Raw genomic sequence first — 15,637 nt, 5'->3', positions numbered from 1 at the left:
TATTCCGTTGCCTAGGTGCTTGTAGAAGCGACCAAACTTGTCCACCCCTGCTGGCTACTGGATACACCAGTGAGTGTCTGCTGCACCTGAGCTTCGGCGCTAGCTAGCTAGCTAGCATGTATGCATGTATGTATGTATGTATGTATGTATGTATGCATGTATGTATGTATGTGTTGCCTGGTGCTGGACGTGGCGGTGCAATACGTTTGATCGAGCCAAGCGTCCAAGATTTGAAGTCGCTCAGTTGTGTCTACAACTATTAATTAATAACTTTTTGGCATGCATACAGTCAGCGATCATTCGTTTTGCTGACGTTAGCAAGCGTTAACTCTCTGTGATTGCTAACGTTAGCAAGTCTTTCCTCTCCTGCGTTGTCAGACATTTTGGGCAGGATTAGGAATTTCATTCAACTCCAGCTGGCTAACGTTGCACTGCCTCTATTTTATAGCTAGCTAGTTAACTAAGGTTGTCTGCCTACTTGTTGTGAGACATTGCACCCTGAAATGTTATCAGTCAGACAGATATTAGTGCAAACTTCAGAGTTTCGTTCTCTGTAGTAGCTAACGTAACGTCAGTAACGTTAGACGATTCATAGACGCTAGCTAGTTAACTCGAGTCTAGGGATAAAGGCAGTAGAATGCCACCTTGGGTTTCTCAAGAGCAACTAACGTAGTAGCTGCTGCTGGACCATCATGACAGCTCCTCAATATATGTTTTTAGGGGGCTAACGTTAGCTAGCTAACTATAATCGTCTCGACTAAGCCTTGCTTAGCTGTAATCGTTTGCTCATTCCTTGCTCTGTTTATAGTTGCCCTGTCATCTTTTTCAGGTGATTGACTTGGGATGGAAGTTCTAAACTACTGTCTATGGATTTCACTGGCTTGCAACCATTGTTGTCATGCCTTTCAAACCACAATCTGTTCAACAGTATACCATGTAGCCTGCTACTTGGTAACTTTTTACTGAAGGAAACAGTTCATCACTTGCAGATGCTACTCCCTTGGCTCTAGCTAGTGTATGGACATGGATCATGATGAGGTAAACTCAACCCTGAATTTGCTTATTTAAACGAGATAGGCATATGTATGAAGTCAGCCAGCTTGATAAGATGTTAATTTTAAAACTGCATGTCATGCAATGCAAATGTTTTAGTTGCTAAACTTCAGTAGCTAGTTCTTAGTCTAGCCCAGGGCCCTATTTGCCCTTATCCACATTCCTTTTGATTAGCTGAAGGGATTCAAGTGTGAAATGCTCTATCTAGAAACACGAATCCTTGATTGCGATACACTTTTGCAAGCCTTGATTGAATACAACTTAATTATCATCCACAAATAACTTTACAAATACAAAAGATACACTCACTCTTAGCTGTTTTTACAGATTTCCACTAAGGTTTTTTGTGTAATACAGCTACAGGAGACAACGTTGTTGTTGTTCCCTCCCGAGTTTCCATTAGTTCACATTAGTTCACATTAGTTCACATTAGTTCAGGTAAATGTGCAATGCAAAACACCTCTGTGGGATTCTATTAAAAAAACGAACAGTATGTTTTTGTATAATAATTTTTCTGTGATATGAAAGTTAAGTTCCAAAGGTTTCCAAAACCGAATCTCAAGCAAGTTTTATTAGCGTTTCTAAATGTAAAAACAGAGTGTCGGCATTGTAGTTCACATTGCCCAGCTGAGGTCCATACCTCAACCCTAGGGCTGGCTGTATGCCCTCTTGGGTACTCTAGAGATAGGGCCCTATGTGATAGCAAAGTATGAGAACAACTGACAGTTCAATTGACAGTTCAATTCCATTGCAGTTTAGTCATTGTGAACTCACAACTAGCCTAACAGAACAATTTTGACTTGGCAGTAATATCTTCTGTTAGATCACAACAACAGGTGGGGGTGGATGAGACCTGATGCTCTGTGGCAGTTTGTTGAGCCATTCTGCCTACTAGCATGTTGAACAATGTCTTAGCCTTGTAGTCTCATCGTTGAATGATGAGCCGTCTCAGGTTACGGGGCTTGCAAATTACAGTATTGAATTCTATGTTAGGCAGTGTTTAGCGTTGGCAGGGGTCTCTTTGCGCATCTTCCCATGTGTCACAAAGGAGATCACATTACAGTTAAACTGACTGCTTTGCCGTTAAATCATTCAATCACACCAAATTGTACGACATGGCCTCACCTATAAAAAAGGAAATAACTATGACGTATCATTTTGTTTGTGTTTTGTTATGGCGCTCAGGTCCCGTCGGAGTTGGATCAGATTGCCCTGCGTCTGCAGGAGGGCGGCCTGGCTCCCTCGGCAAGTGCGGAGGAGTGTCAGCGGCACCTGTGGCGTCAGCTCCTGCATTGTGAGGGAGACCTGCGCACAGCTACCCAGGAGCTGCACACACTGCGCACACAGCAGGCCACCGAGATGAAAGAGGTGAGGCACGGAGCTCAGCAGACACCACACTCTAATGACTATGAACTGACTTGGGATCAGCAATTCCCACCACAGTTATCCCACTAACCGTTTTGAAGTAAATTACACAATTGGTTCTGGAACAGTTGCCTAAGATGTAATGCACATAATAACACACCAGTCGCCACAGATGGTAGGCTAGGATCGGTTATCTGATGCCTAGTTCTAAAGAATGGTTAATGAGGCATTCATATAACATTTGTGGTGAACCTCTGGTGAATAGTCTTGCCCACAGCTATCTTGTTTTAAATCAAATCTATGACCTACTGTATTCAGTCCACAAATTGCATTCTACATTTATTTTACATTTAACTCATGGTAGGTAGCAGTGTTTAGAACTGAAAACAGGCACCAAAAGTTCCAATTGGATTCAGTCAGCTCTGTCCAATTTAATACTGGTACTAGGAAAGTACTGGTCCGGTTCTCAATACCATCCCTAATGGGGGGTAGCCTCATCCATGGTCCAATGTCATTCATGGATGGCTGTCGGTCTGTCTCAGGTGGAGAACTATGTGGAGCACATCCGTGGCCTGCTGGAGGAGCGTGAGTCTCTGACAGCCGAGTATGAGCAGGACAACGAGCAGCTCCATGCAGACCTCCAGCAGATTAGGCTCCAGCAAGGTATTTAGGCAAGACCAATGGAAGATGTCTTCACTGGCACGCATTGTTGTCACTTAGCACACTCTGTAAAAAGCTGGCTGAACAACAGTGTAGACACAGAATCTTGCTTATTTCTATCTCCACAAATACCTGCGCGGTTGGGATTAATATCCGTTTGGGATTGGGCAAGATACTGCATTGACCCAATTGCTCTCCTTTCCACTGTCTGACAGATTCCCAGAGGAAGGAGGTGGTGGAGATGCTGGCCCAGGAGGACTTGGGTGAAATTGGCCTCAGTAGCACCAGTGAGCAGGTGGCCTACCTGCTGGTGGAGAGGGCCACGCTGTTGGAGAGACTGGAGGCTGCAGAGAGGAGGCTGGACACGCAGAGCCTCACAGGCAACCTCAGGGAGGTCCACCTGCAGGTAACGGACTATGTTTTTTTTGGTTATTTTCTACCTCGTTGTGTTACACAATGAAAGCTGTTTTCGAATACAGACAATAAAATGTATTTCCAAGTCACGGTGTGGAGTTTTACATGTATGCGACTGTCCTGGGGTGTGGGGTTGCTGTGTTTCACAGGACGAGCTGGATCATATTCGCCACACTATGGAGGAAGAGTTAAGACAGCAGAGGGAGACCATGCAGCGTACCAAAGAAAGCATGAACCAGGTAAAGAGGGATAACTGTAGATATCTGGGTGGAAAACCTCCTTGCTTTAGAGTAGTCAGCATCTCTCTCAGGTTGTGAAAGAAAAGAGATAAGGAAGTGAAGTCTGACTTTGAAGGACCAATCTGCAATTGCTACATCAATTTTTGGACTTTTAAATTCATTATATATACCCATTGATTATTGAATGATATGTTATAAATGCCTCATGAGCTTAGTTCAATTGTCGTACCCCATCAGAACCCAAAAATACAAACTCCTTAGTTTGTAAACAATTTGATTGTAAGCCAACACTGTATAGCCTAAAAACATGGTTAAAACCATAATTTTGATATCATGGATGGTCAGTTTAAATGGTTACATTTCTGGGTGTCACTTTCTTTATTGTTGAAACTGCAGCTTGATCCTTTAATAAATAAATAAAAGTTTCCCAAACTCGGTCCTCTGGACCCCAAGGGGTACACATTTTGGTTTTTGCCCTAACACCACACAGCCGATTCAAATAATCAACTAATCATCAAGCTTTGATCATTTGAATCAGCTGTGTAGTGTTAGGGCAAAAATCCCACTTGGGGTCCTGAGGACCGAGTTTGGGAAACGCTGATTTAGCGTTTAAGTTGATACCGCTTTGACGCAGCTGGCATTGATCCTGGACAGTGGGGATACCCTCATAGGGTCTCTTGTCAATCCTTCTGCCCCGTGGTCTTTCTTCCGAAGGAGCAGCAGTCTCCAGCTCAGAGGCCTTGGAAGAAGCTGTTTGGCCTACGCAAGTCCTCACAGAGCACACACAATGGTGCACCTGTAGGTCCCCATCTTATCTGATATATCCAACTAACCATGATACTGTAATAACTTGAGGCAAGACTGCATGGGTCAACTTTTCTGTGGTTCTTGTTTTTCAAGTCCTATTTCAGAGCCGTACTGGCAAGGCATCCACGAAACTGCTCACATTGCTAACCCCGGAGCCTCACTAACTGTTTAAATTATTTTCCTTTTAAGACTGGCATTTTGAATGGCATGGGCATGGAGTGTTATGGGTCTGGTGGAAATTGTGCACTTTATATGAAGCTCTGTAAACGTAATTATTACCAAGAGAAACAAAGTGTCAATATGTGGTTTTTAGTTGGGTTTCAGCTTCAGTACATTTATGTACTCTTTCAGATGCAAATATATATAAACATTTTGTCCATCATTTTTACCACATGCATTTGTTTAAAGTTCTAACACAGACATGGTATCTTGACTCCGTAGTCTTTGCTCTCCCTCTGTCTCAGGTCCACAATGAGGACGTGTCCCAGGAGCACTCCGAGCGCCAGCGGCTGGAGAGGGATCTGGAGGAGGCATCTCGGAGGCTCTCCATGGCCCACGAGGACATCCGCAGACTGACAGACAAGCTGGAATCTGCCAAGAAGACCCAAGCCATGTGTGGTATGAGAAAACAATTATACAATATTATCTTTCTCATTATATTGTACATGTAACTGCCCATATAAAATAAAACACCAACATAAAGTGTCTTAATAGGGCGTTGGGCCACCACGAGCCAGAACAGCTTCAATGCACCTTGGCATAGATTCTACAAGTGTCTGGAACTCTGTTGCAAGGATGTGACACCATTCTTCCATGAGAAATTCCATAATTTGGTGTTTTGTTAATGGTGGTAGAAAATGCTGTCTCAGGTGCCGCTGCAGAATCTCCCATAAGTGTTCAATTGGGTTGAGATCTGGTGACTGAGACGGCCATGGCATCAAACCATTCAGTGACCACTCGTGCTCTGTGGAGAGGGGGGCATTTTCATCCTATGGGGGCCTAGCCATGGTAGACAAAATAATGGCCAAAACAATGGCCTGCCCAGCATTTTTATACATGATCCTAAGCATGATGGGATGTTAATTGCTTAATTAACTCAAGAACCACAGCTGCTTTCAATATATTTTGTGTTCTTCACTTATTCAAAGTGTTTCCATAATTTTGCCAGTTACCTGTAGTACCAAGCAATAACATGAACATCTTCTTAATTCTGAGGATTAATATAAATGAGAATTTAATTGATATTCCCCTACACACTTTCATAGTACACTATTTGCTGGGCAGTTCATGGTGTAATCCTGCAGTCACACGAATACAATTAGCATTTGGTGTTACGGCCCAACAATAACTGGAAGAGATACCATAAGTCAAACATCAATACATCCCAAGTCAGAAGTTTGGCTTCTTGTCATCAGATGATTGTTGGAAGGGTGATGGTGTAAGTTGTTTGGCGTGAGTGGTAGCAAGAGTACAGAGTAGGAGAAAGTGGTTGAGTTGCCACCCTGGCTGCACATTTGTGGTACCTGAAAAAGGCAGAACCCCTGTAGTGGACAGATGGGTAAGCCAGCAAATGACTGAGGATAAACAGGAGAATGCAGCAGGAAATTCCAGAAAGGAGGTGAGGTCTATCTTTATCAATGGATTGGATCATTCTGAACCCCACTGTATATATCAAAAAGGGCTATGTCACGAACCGGCTCAAAGCCCGTAACAAAAGGGAGACAACGTGGAGAAAAGGAGTAACAAAATATATATTTATTAACTAAAGTAACTAAGTATAATATACAATGGTGTGTGTAATCAGTAATCAGTAGTGTAAGTGAGTGTTTTGCATGCATGAATGTGATAATGCAGGGTGTTGAAAGATGCTAAAACAAACCAAAAAACCACCAAGAAACACAAACAAATCTATCAAGGTGTCTGCCTGGAGAGAGTCCCTCCATGAATGGGGAAGTGGTGTATTTATCCGGGCCCAGGTGTCTCCCATGTAGCTGACGACCCTCCCAACTCCGCCCACCGGCATCCTAATAAGGAAACAAGAACACAGAGAGAATACGGCAGACAGAGTGGGAGGGTCGTCACAGCTATAAGAAAGACTAGGAATTTAGGTAGCATACTGTATAATTAAGCAGTAAGGCCCGGGAGGGTGTGATATATGGCCAGAATACCACGGCTAAGGGCTGTTCTTACGCACAAGGTAATGCGGAGTGCCTGGACACAGCCCTTAGCTTTGGTATATTGGCCATATACTACAAACCCCCGAGATGCCTTATTGCTATTATAAACTGGTTACCAACTTAATTAGTGCAGTAAAAATAAACTTTTTGTCATACCTATGGTATACGGTCTGATATACCATGGCTGTCAGCCAATCAGCATTCAGTGCTCGAACCACCCAGTTTATAATACATGTTTAACACTTACTTTTAAATACTCCTACAATATTATAATAATAACACATTGATTTCTTATGATTTTCACACACAACGGGATAGGAGAATATGCCGCAGTGTTGCATCACCATGAAAGGATTGCTAATGTTCAGGAGGGAAGTTCATCCCTTTACACCATAACATGAGAAATGTTGGGAATTTAAAACAATTATTTTTAAACAATTTAATCAGTGTGATATTAGTGAGAGAAATGCTGGCGTAATAGAAGTGTGTAGCCTGCTCTTAAAATCATGTCACAATTTGTCATTTGTAAAAAATGTAGGACCTGAGCTTGAGCGAACTGGTCAAGAGGTGGAGAGCCTGAGGAAGGAGGTGGACAAGCTGAAGCAATGTGGTGAGATACTTGTGTTGCCTTGACCTTGATAGTTCCTCTTCCATCATTTTTTTTCACAATCCATATTAACGCATTAAGCATCCCGGAGTCGCCTCTTCACTGTTGATGTTGAGACTGGTGTTATGCGGGTACTATTTAATGAAGCTACCAGTTGAGGACTTGTGAGGCGTCTGTTTCTCAAACTAGACACACTAATGTTCATGTCCCTTTGCTTAGTTGTGCACCGGGGCCTCCCACTCCTCTTTCTATTCTTGTTAGAGCCAGTTTGCGCTGTTCTGTGAAGGGAGTAGTACACAGCGTTGTACGAGATCTTCAGTTTCTTGGTAATTTCTCACATGAAATAGCCTTAATTTCTCAAAACAATAATAGACTGAGGAGTTTTAGAAGAAAGGTCTTTCTTTCTGGCCATTTTGAGCCTGTAATCGAACCCACAAATGCTGATGCTCCAGATACTCAACTAGTCTAAAGAAGGCAAGTTGTATTGCTTCTTTAATTAGGACAACAGTTTTCAGCTGTGCTAACATAATGGCAAAAGGGTTTTCTAATGATCAATTAGCTTTTTAAAATTATAAACTTACATTAGCTAACACAACGTGCCATTGGAACACAGGAGTGATGGTTGCTGATAATGGGCCTCTGCACGCCTATGTAGATATTCCATAAAAAATCTGCTGTTTCCAGCTACAATAGTCATTTACAACATTAACAATGTCTACACTGTATTTCTGATCAATTTTAATGGAGAATTTTTTTTAGTTTTTTTTTCAAAAACAAGGACATTTCTAAGTGACCCCAAACTTTTGAACAGTAATATGCATACATATAGTTGAAGTCGGAAGTTTACATACACTTAGGTTGGAGTCATTAAAACTCGTTTTTCAACCACTCCACAAATGTCTTGTCAACAAACTATAGTTTTGGCAATTCGGTTAGGACATCTACTTTGTGCATGACACAAGTAATTTTTCCAACAATTGTTTACTGACAGATTATTTCACTTATAATTCACTGTATCACAATTCCAGTGGGTCAGAAGTTTACATATATTAAGTTGACAGTGCCTTTAAACAGCTTGGAAAATTCCAGAAAATAATGTAATGGCTTTAGAACCTTCTGATAGGCTAATTCACATATTTGAGTCAATTGGAGGTGTACCCGTGGATGTATTTCAAGGCCTACCTTCAAACTCAGTGCCTCTGCTTGACATCATGGGAAAATCAAAAGAAATCAGCCAAGACCTCAGAAAAAACATTGTAGACCTCCACAAGTCTGGTTCATCCTTGGGAGCAATTTCCAAATGCCTGAAGGTACCACGTTCATCTGTACAAACAATAGTATGCAAGTATAAACACCATGGGACCACGCAGCCGTCATACCGCTCAGGAAGGAGATGCGTTCTGTCTCCTAGAGATGAACGTACTTTGGTGCGAAAAGTGCAAATCAATCCCAGAATAACAGAAAAGGACCTTGTGACGTGGCCTGAATGCCAAGCGTCACTTCTGGAGGAAACCTGGCACCATCCCTACAGTGAAGCATGGTGGTGGCAGCATCATGCTGTGGGGATGTTTTTCAGCAGCAGGGACTGGGAGACTAGTCAGAATCGAGGGAAAGATGAACGGAGAGTACAGAGAGATCCCGGATGAAAACCTGCACCAGAGTGCTCAGGACTTCCGACTAGGGCGAAAGCTCACCTTCCAACAGGACAACGACCCTAAGCACACAGCCAAGACAATGCAGGAGTCTCTGAATGTTCTTGATTGGCCCGGACTTGAACCCGATCAAACATCTCTGGAGACAACTGAAAATAGCTGTGCAGCGTGTCTACCCATCCAACCTGACAGAGCTTGAGAGGATCTGCAGAGAAGAATGGGAGAAACTCTCCAAATACAGGTGTGCCAAGCTTGTAGCGTCATACCGAAGAAGACTGGTGCTTCAACAAAGTACTGAGTAAAGGGTCTGAATACTTATGTCAAATGTGATATTTCAGTTAATTTGTTATACATTTGCTAAAATTTCTAAAAACCTGTTTTTGCTTTGTCAGTATAGGGTAATGTGTGTAGATTGATGGGGGGGACAATTTAAACTGTTTTATAATAAGGCTGGAACGTATCAAAATGAGTCAAAAGTGAAGGGGTCTGAACTTTCCCAATGCACTGTAATAGCACTTATTAAGTAGCACTTTATCTGTGGAGGTCCATGTGAAGCCCCTCTACACAATGCTTGTTTGTTTTCCTTAGATATGCTGGAGCTGCAGAGGGCGAAGGAGCACAATGAAAGACTGGATGGGGAAATCCGGGTTCTGAGAGAGCGAGTGCGCTCCCTGGACTCTGAGAAGAAAACCCTCTTACAGATGGTGCGCATTGACTAAACATATAAGCCTACTTTTGGGCCCTAAAATATTGGGTTACCACATATTACCTAGCTGATTATTTGTAAGCTCGAACAGTAATGTCACAGACTGACAGACTCCCATCACTATGGGATGTGGTTAGTACTTTTATGAGCCTTGTGAAGTAGAGCGAGGCTGTGTTTCCTGTACAGAAGGAATAATGTGTGTACAACAATGTTTGTATTTGTCAGGGGGAGGGCAATAGCAGTGAGCACCCTAAAGATCTGCCTACGCTGTTGTTGACAACATCGAAACCTGAGGAGCAGGAGCAGATTCATAAAAGGTATGGATGCACCCTCGGCCCCATTGCAATAATTACGTTTATCCTGCATCTGTAGAATCATTCTGTTCAGAGGTCTTTCTCTGGTTGTGCTGACCAGGAGTCACCTCATGTCAGTCATGTCCACATGTCAGTCATGTCCACATGTCAGTCATAAGAAGTAGCATTCACTCTGTTCAATCAAATGTATTTAATGAAGCCCTTTTACGTCAGCAGTTGCCATTCATCAATGATCTGACATCTTTCTTGTTCTCTCTTTCTGACACTCTCCCTCTCACACATTTATCTTACTCCCTTGTGCCGTCTTTCTCTCTCCCTCCCCTTAACCTCCTCGCATATCTCACACTGTCTTTCTTTCTCTCCCTCCCTCTCTCTTACACACTTTTCTCACACGATCTCACTCTCTCCCTGACTCTCTCACCCTGTCCTGCAGGTGTCGCGAGGCTTTGGAGGACGTGGGCTGCCAGCTGCGGGAGCTGCAGCGGCGCATGCAGAGGCAGCAGCGGGAGCAGGAGGAGCTGGTGGAGAGGAACGAAGAGCTGGAGGCGCTACTGGGAGAGGCCCAGAACGCCAGCAAGGAGGAGTGCCAGCGCCACGAGGGTGAACTCGAGGGACTGCACCGCAAGGTGGGAGAGGGGGTTGAACGAGAAGGGACAGAAATAACATAATCAAGAGAAAAATTCTCAGTACTTTTTGCCAACAAAACATAGAAAATCTCTTCACAGATTTAGACACTGTTATGGTGCTGGAGATAATGAATATGAGGTTATAAATCATAAAGTGTTCCTTTTAAACGTCCACTCACAGATTAAAACCCTAGAGGCAGAGCTGAAGAAGATATGTGCTCAGGACCAGGTACTGAAGGATGGTGGTGTTGTCGGCAGAGAGACCGAGACGTACTTACATCAGGTAGGAAAACGTTGTGCTGTTAGCTTGTAAATTTCCACACTAAACTAACTTGCCTGTGCCATTGTTTTGTCTTATCCAACTACTTTCTCAAAAGTGTCAGGCACCCATGAATGGTAATCATTTAAAACCAATGTAGCAGGCCAAAGAAGTTCTTCCCAGGCACCCAGAGACACCCAGACTGGCCATCACATAGAGCTATTTGATTGCCAGTGACCTATTGTACATCTTAACGGTTTGTGAACTTTGAGGACAGGAGCTGTGCTTGAGTTACAAGTTGCCCCTAACCACAAAACAGGAAGGACTATCAAAATTAATTGAACTTTCATCAGTGAATAAGGACTTTTACCCACTGTAATTGTGTTTTTCTGCCTCCCCTACCTAGTTAAGGGACAGCAGCCAGGAGAGGGTGGCCCTGCTGGAGGCTCGTCTGACCGAAGAGAAGGATTGGAGGAGACAGCTGGAGGTAGACCTCGGCGCTGCCCAGGCTGCACTTAAAAATAACAAAGAGGTACACTGCATTGCATGCTTGGTAGAATAATGGGTTTTGCGAAGTCCAATGATATTCAGTACCCGTCAAAAGTTTGGATACACCTACTCATTCAAGGGTTTTTCTTTATTTTTTACTATTTTCTACATTGTAGAATAATAGTGAAGACATCAAAGCTATGAAATAACACATATGGAATCATGTAGTAACAAAAAGTATTAAACAAATCAAAAAAATATTTTATATTTAAGATTCTTCAAAGTTGCCACCGTAACAGCTTTGCACACGCTTGGCATTCTCTCAACCAGCTTCAACAGTGTTGAAGGAGTTCACACATATGCTGAGCACTTGTTGGCTGCTTTTCCAATCTGTGGTCCAACTTATCCCAAACCATCTCAATTGGGTTGAGGTCAGCTGATTGTGGAGGCCAGGTCATCTGATGCAGCACTCCATCACTCTCCTTTTTGGTCAAATAGACCTTACACAGCCTGGAGGTGTGTTTTGGGTAATTGTCCTGTTGAAAAAAAAATGATAGTCCCACTAAGCGCAAACCAGATGGGATGGCGTATCGCTGCAGAATGCTGTGGTAGCCATGCTGGTTAAGTGTGCCTTAAATTCTAAATAAATCACCAACAGTGTCACCAGCAAAGCACCATCACACCTCCTCCTCCATGCTTCACGTTGGAACCATACATGCGGAGATCATCCTTTCACCTACTCTGCATTTCACAAAGACACGGTGGTTGGAACCAAAAATCTCAAATTTGAACTCTTCAGACCGAAGGACAGATTTCCACTAGTCTCATGTCGATTGCTCGTGTTCCTTGGCCCAAGCAAGTCTCTTCTTATTGGTGTCCTTTAGTAGTGGTTTCTTTGCAGAAATTTGACCATACTATATATAAACCCTGGATTACAGAATTGCTGCTGTATTACTCATTGAGAGGCTTTGATGCCACTGGTCGGCCATTATGGCACTCCCCAGTAGGAGCAATCGTCCATAGGAATGAATGGAATTCTACAGTATTTCAATTAAATGTTTCAAGGGCAAAATTACATGTATTTTTGTTGTTGTAGTGGGGACAGTAACGTTAGTACTCCAAAAAATATATACTTTAAGGAAAATGTTTAGATATTTTCTTTTTAATGTTTAGTTCACACAATATAATTTAAGTATGCTTTAAAGTGTCTGTAGTAGAATATACTTGGCAAAAATGTATGTAGACATAAATGCATTTCTATCGCTTCCAAAATCTTTTTTACAATGGAGGAGAACCAAGATGGCTGTGCGGTGGGTTCAATACAGCACTCCCTGTCAGTCATCCAGGGTTTATACACATCATTGGTTACCTCCAATGGTTGAATTGGTCAGACTCCTCCATTGGATAGCTATCTATCAGGGGCCTACTTTGTCCCCTGAATACATCTCGCATGGTTTTAACCTAAAGCATGTGGAAAGGTTACAACAGCCTATCTCATTCATTTGGAAATACACAACAGCAAGATATTTTTCCTTTGGTTTCATAGCTGTAGTTTTATCTGTAGTAGTATAGCTTTAGCAACTATAGTTGTTTATTGATAATACTGTCATTGTCTGTCACCTCAAGACACTGCAGAGAGATGAGAGGGAGCTGAGGAAGTTGCGATTGGAGCTGCAGGGCCTGCAAACTGAATGTCAACAAGGGAAAACGCTCATCAAGAGCCTAACGCAAGTTAAAGGGGAAAAGGGAATCTTGGAAGAGAAAGTGAGTTGAATTCACCAAATTGCCCCTGCCATCGTTCATCACTGAATACAGTCTGTACACCATTGTTATACGTTCATCAAAAACACAAACTCTGATTCACACTATAGGGCCAAGCTGAGATATACTGGGCTGACCTGGTTAAATGCTGAAACTGCGCTGAAAAGGACAAGATAAAAGTACAGTTTGGGCCAGCAAAGTACGGTTTGAGACGGCCCTATAGTGCGACTTGGGCAATAGTGTTGGGTTTGTGATGAATTTCAAATCTATCCTTCATTGTATTCGACTGCACTGATCAAGAGACTATTGTGGCGTAGGAGTGAAGCTGCCAAACGGAAGACCATCCACTGACCTAATATAATTTTCTCTTGATCTGAATGGACAACATGTCTAGTGAAAGTGTTTTTCATTCACGTTGTGCTCACGGCAGGTGGCCCAGTTGGAGCGAGCTCAGAGCAGACTCCAGAGTGACCGGGAGCACCAGACAGAGAGCAGCCGGACCCAGGAGGACCTGAGGGAGAGCAGGACGCAGGTGGCGGAGCTGGGAGCGAAAGTGGAGCGACTCACTTCGGTGCTCTCCTGCTTGGAGGAAGAGCATTGCACACTGCGGTCATTATCTAGACAATAGATTGTGTGTGTGGTCATTATCTAGACCAGTGGTCACCAACCGATAGATCTTCTAGGCATTCCTAGTTGATCACCAAACATTTCTGTAGAAAAGACAACGATAAAGGCTTGCGTTCCTTTATACATTTTTTATTTTGACTTTGCGCTTTTGGTGGAAGTGCACTTGATTCAGAAGCCTTGCGCGCCGGTTAGGCAAAGTGTTCCCATGTTGAACCATTTAATTTGTCTGAAGGGGCAAACTCCGCCTAATCAAGTGCGCCTACTGACCTGGCCAATCGCATAGCTCAAATCAACGTGTCTAGTACAGCTTCCGCGACCCCACAGCAAAGTTTGATACCAGCCTACCAGAGAGCAACTGTCAAAGAATACAGCAAAGAGCTCCTGTTTTTATGAGTGAGTTCATGTTGGAAGTTTTTATTCAGCGCTATCAACAAAGTTTTTATTAAACATAAAACGCGCTTCTCCCGACTCTCGCGCTGCACTGAATTAGCAGCCAAGTGTATCGATAGGCCTGGGTTTATATTGTTAGCAGCTCGTTATGTCTGTTTTAATATCAAGGAATATTTCAGTTTCTCTGGTCATAGAAACAACGTTCATTTGTTCATGCGGCAGAAATAATGCGGTGCGACTGGAGTTTCACCATCAGTAGGAGGACGGTATCCCTCTGGTCAATAAAAAATACAATTATTTCCATTTATGCTCCGCTGTGCCTCACAAGTAATACAACTGATCTGTTTTGTTGTCAAAGCTCAAGTTTTGAAATCTAATATTGCCTGAGAATAACAATATTAGCAGGCCAGGCACATAGCCAATATTCTGTGATAATGTAATAGGCCTACTGCACAAAGATTATTGGTTTTATTAATGTTGCATAGGATTACATTTTTCACGTTTTAAAAAAAAGCGGTAGATCTCGGCTTGCTTTTTGACTGCGAAAGTGATCTTGACTCAGAAAAGGTTGGTGACCACCACTTTAGACTGACCTTTTCTTTACATAGTCATTTTGTGACTGGAGGTTTGAAATGTGATTTTTTGTTATGTGGTACACATGATTATACAGTGAGCCTTGTTGCGGCACCGGTTGGTGTAATTGTCCTCTACAGAGTGCAGCTCTATCCCTATGATTCCTTGTACCGTTCCCTCCAATCTGTCGTCCTCACACTCCCCCGTATGGCCTTGCGGTTGTGTACTGTTAGGTTGCCATACAGTCATGCGTCCTAGTCAGGTCACACTCAATGATGCCACGGTAACAGTTCCCACGTCTGCCTGTCCATGCCAAATTTCAGGGATGAGACGGTGCAGGAGAGGAGGCGCGCCGCAGACCTCCAGGCTCAGCTGAGTGAGCGGGTCCGGGAGAAGCTGACCGCTGAAGGGGAGAAGGAGAGACTGGGCATCGAGCTACTCCGGCTCAGGGAACAACTCCAACTCTCCACCCAGACCCGACAGGAGACCGCAGGACCCACCAGGCCCAGACAGGATACCCCAGAATCCGACTACAGCTTCCTCCTAGCAGAGAGGACCAAAGACGAATGCCTCAACCAGGTACCTGGATAAGCATTCACATAGAAACATAAGGTGAACATGGTTACTTTCATAGGGTCTTAAATAGAAAAACATCTTATCTGATTTATGACAAGCCAAAGGATGTATGAATATTGAATTGTGTTGCCACATACATCAATTATCAGTAGATTGTTTATGTATCTTCCATAACAAAGATTTTGTGTCTGTCTCTGTCTTTCTGTGTGTTCTGTGTGTGTGCTCTGCGCTCCCCTCCTAGCTGGCGTCTCTGAAGTGTGAGCTGAGTCATCTGCACGCCACCCTGGAGGAGGAACGGCAGCTGGCCAATCAGCACCAGCTGGCCCTGCAGGCCCAGATCAA

The 15,637-nt window shown here is 43.3% G+C and overlaps 1 protein-coding gene across 1 annotated transcript; it reads left to right on the top strand.

Annotated features, from left to right (window-relative positions):
• The first annotated feature begins 1,023 nt into the window (after nt 1-1,023).
• On the top strand, nt 1,024-13,757 carry ccdc30 (coiled-coil domain containing 30). Its single transcript, XM_039007441.1, has 15 exons — nt 1,024-1,038; nt 2,239-2,421; nt 2,961-3,081; nt 3,294-3,484; nt 3,642-3,731; nt 4,446-4,529; nt 5,003-5,156; nt 7,254-7,325; nt 9,563-9,678; nt 9,906-9,997; nt 10,428-10,620; nt 10,802-10,903; nt 11,286-11,411; nt 12,995-13,132; nt 13,560-13,757. Exons 1-15 carry the CDS (start codon nt 1,024-1,026, stop codon nt 13,755-13,757), a joined length of 1,875 nt encoding a protein of 624 aa, XP_038863369.1.
• Nucleotides 13,758-15,637: the final 1,880 nt, after the last annotated feature.

This window comes from Salvelinus namaycush, chromosome 14, assembly GCF_016432855.1.
Source record: "Salvelinus namaycush isolate Seneca chromosome 14, SaNama_1.0, whole genome shotgun sequence".
Taxonomy (NCBI): Eukaryota; Metazoa; Chordata; class Actinopteri; order Salmoniformes; family Salmonidae; genus Salvelinus; species Salvelinus namaycush.
The sequence above is the reverse complement of the archived record's forward strand: the minus strand, read 5'-3'. Positions and strand labels throughout refer to the sequence as shown.